The following is a 3,650-nucleotide window of genomic DNA, read 5'->3' as shown; positions in this document are numbered from 1 at the left end:
ACCCCTTCATTCCCGGAATCATCCTGGTGAATCTCCTCTGGACTCTCTCCAATGACAACACATCCTTTCTGAGATAAGGGACACAAAACTGTTGACAATACTCCAAGTGCAGTCTGACTAGAGTCTTATAAAGGCTCAGCATTACTCCTGGTTTTTATATTCTATTCTCCCTGAAATTAATGTCTACATTTGCATTTGCCTTCTTTACCAGAGACTGGGCCTGTAAAATTAACCTTCTGGGAGTCTTGCACGAGGACACCTCAGTCTGTTTGCGCCTCTGATGTTTAAATTTTCTCCCCATTTAGATAATAGTCTGCACCTTTTTTCCTTTTACCAAATTGCATTATCGTACATTTTCCAACACGGGGTTCCATCTGCCATTTCCTGCCCATTTGTCTAAGTCCTGGTGCAATCGCATTGCTTCCTCAGCACTACCTACCCCTCCACCGATCTTTGTATCATCTCCAAATTCTGCCGCAAAGCCATCAATTCTATTCTCTAAAAGCACAAAATGCTGGCAGAACTCAGCAGGCCTTGAAAGATCAGAAACAACGCATCTGGTATCATCTGGTATCACTTCAGCGACCTCCCTCAGAACTCTGGGATGTAGTCCATTCGGCCAACGGGACTTATCCACCTTAAGACCTTTCAGTTTGTCTGGCACTTTTTCCATTGTAATATCAATGGCACTCACTCCTGCTCCCTGACACTCACGGACGCCTGTCATACTGCTAGTGATTCCACAGTGAGGACTGACGCAAAGTACCCATTAAGTTCATCCGCCATTTCTTCGTCCCCCATCACTACCTCACCAGCATCATGTTCCAGTGGTCCAATATCTCATTTGGCTGTATTCATCGTGAATATTCAGAGTATTTATATGTGGTTAAATGACAATTAAACTAGAACTGAGTTGAAGAGGAAGAATGGACAGATTCCGATATTCGGGGCCTTCACCGATCAGAGAGCATCGGCAAGGAGAGAAACACAAACCAGGATTCCGAGGGGAGAGAGAGAGAGAGGAAAATGTTAGGTCAGTGAGAATTTTCTTGGGTGTAGAGGTTAAGAGAGCCAATTGCATTAATAGTCACGTTAATTATCCAATAACTTCATCTGTTGATAGAATATTGACCTTAATAAACAGTATTTAACGTTATTGATCAGAAATTGATTTAAATGGATGACACGACACGGACTGTAGCAGCTTGAGTCGCTCATTTCAAGGACAGTCGGTGACAGTAAATGTTGGTCCTGCTGTCGACACCCACATTCCGTAAACAATAAATTCTAGCCCCTGTTTTTATACTTTGACAATAAATTTACCCTACAATTATGCTTCCTGAACTAGTTTGGGTAACTTCACTCACCTCAGATCTGAACTGTTTCCACGGGCTGCAGACCAGCTTTCCAGCACTCCAGCGTTTATTTAATTATTTGTATCTCTGACTGGACGCCTGTGACTAGTGATGTGCCCCAGGGATCGGTTCTGGGTCCATTGTTGTTTGTCTTCAATATCAACGATCTGGACGATAGTGTGGTGACCAGAGTCATCACAATGGACAGCGAGGCAGACTATCAAAGCTTACAGCGAGATCTGGTCCAGGTGGAGAAAATAGACTGAAAATGGCCGATGGAGTTTAATACAAACAAGCGAGGTGTTGCTCAGGCACCAAACACAAAATGCTGGAGGAACTCAGCAGGCCCGACTGTACTCTTCTCCATAGATGCTGCCTGGCCTGCTGAGTTCCTCCAGCATTTTGTGTGTGTTACTGATAGATAGATAGATAGATAGATAGATAGATAGATAGATAGATACTTTATTCATCCCCATGGGGAAATTCAACTTTTTTTTCCAATGTCCCATACACTTGTTGTAGCAAAACTAATTACATACAATACTTAACTCAGTAAAAAAATATGATATGCATCTAAATCACCGTCTCAAAAAGCATTAATAATAGCTTTTAAAAAGTTCTTAAGTCCTGGCGGTAGAATTGTAAAGCCTAATGGCATTGGGGAGTATTGACCTCTTCATCCTGTCTGAGGAGCATTGCATCGATAGTAACCTGTCACTGAAACTGCTTCTCTGTCTCTGGATGGTGCTATGTAGAGGATGTTCAGAGTTATCCATAATTGACCGTAGCCTACTCAGCGCCCTTCGCTCAGCTACCGATGTTAAACTCTCCAGTACTTTGCCCACGACAGAGCCCCCCTTCCTTACCAGCTTATTAAGACGTGAGGCGTCCCTCTTCTTAATGCTTCCTCCCCAACACGCCACCACAAAGAAGAGGGCGCTCTCCACAACTGACCTATAGAACATCTTCAGCATCTCACTACAGACATTGAATGACGCCAACCTTCTTAGGAAGTACATTCGACTCTGTGCCTTCCTGCACAAGGCATCTGGGACTTACCGGGTGAATGTTCGTGCACTGAGGAGTGTCGTATAACAGAGGGATCTGGGAATACAGATCCAGAATTCCCTGAAAGTGGCGTCTCAGGTACAAAGGTTGTATAAGAAAGTGTTTGGCACAGAGTCCGTTCATAAATCAAAGTAGCCTTTGAGTACTGGAGTTGGGATGTTATGTTGAAGTTGCATAAGATATTGGTGAGGCCTAATTTGGAGTATTGTGTGTCCTCCTGGTCACCTGCCTACAGGAAAGATATTAATAAGATCGAAAGAGAACAGAGAAAATTGACAAGGATGTTGCCAGGACGTGAGGACCTCAGTCATAGGGAAAGGTTGAATAGACGTGGAGATAATTCCCTGGAGCTCAGGTGAATGAGGAACGATTTGATAGAGGGTTATGAGAGGAACAGTATATATCGGGTAAATAGATACAGGCATCTCCACTGTTTATGGATGCGACTACAACTAGAGTTGATAGGTTAAGGGTGAAGGGTGAAACATTTAAGGGGAAGCTGGAGGGGATCGTGTTTACTGAGAGAGTGGTCCGAGTGCGGAACGAGCTGCCTGTGGAAGTGGATCGATTTCAATATCTAAGTTTGGATAAGGTCATGCATGGGAAGGGTATGATTGGACTATTATCCAGGTGCAGGTCAGTGAGACTCGGCAGAATAACGGCTCGGCACGGACTAGATGGGCCGAAGGATCTGTTTCCCTGCTGTAGTACTCTATGATTCGATGACTATTTGCAGAAATTGTCTTCTTTATTGCTTGTTTTTGTTTACGTGTATTTTTCCCAAAACTCCATTGTATTTACTTATTTCGCTGTAAAGGCTGACAGGAAAATGAATTTCAAGGTAGTACATCGTGACGTGTTCGCACTTTGATAATAAATTGACTTTGCTCCAGCAGAGTTGCCGCATTTTGAGCCGCCGTTCCTGCAGTACCGATTCCCAGCAGCAGGTGGCGGTCCTGCGCCGTGAATCTGCACCGATCTTCCGGCTCTTCATCATCCTCATCCTCACATTGAACGCGGCACTGGCATGAACTGAACTTTCTGACATTAATCAGCTGGATTGGCGGAGTCCTGAATTCAGGACATTAACAAAGATGAACCACGGGTTTACAAAGTGTAGAACATCAGATAGGACGAAAAAGCTGATGTTGGAAAAATCAACTAACTCCACACCTTCCACACCCATCTTCACTTTAAGCACAGGCACGTAATCAGAACTCGCCAATC

General features: G+C 44.0%; 1 protein-coding gene across 1 annotated transcript in view; it reads left to right on the top strand.

Annotated features, from left to right (window-relative positions):
• Positions 1–3,390, top strand: part of LOC140722024 (nuclear factor 7, brain-like) — a 22,019-nt gene extending 18,629 nt beyond the window's left edge. The window contains exon 6 of the mRNA XM_073036838.1: positions 3,320–3,390. Coding sequence (XP_072892939.1) covers positions 3,320–3,390 — 71 coding nt within the window. The remainder of the gene's footprint in view (positions 1–3,319) is intronic.
• Positions 3,391–3,650: the final 260 nt, after the last annotated feature.

Source organism: Hemitrygon akajei, chromosome 2 (assembly GCF_048418815.1).
Source record: "Hemitrygon akajei chromosome 2, sHemAka1.3, whole genome shotgun sequence".
Taxonomy (NCBI): domain Eukaryota; kingdom Metazoa; phylum Chordata; class Chondrichthyes; order Myliobatiformes; family Dasyatidae; genus Hemitrygon; species Hemitrygon akajei.
This window is presented reverse-complemented; position numbering and strand designations above follow the sequence as displayed.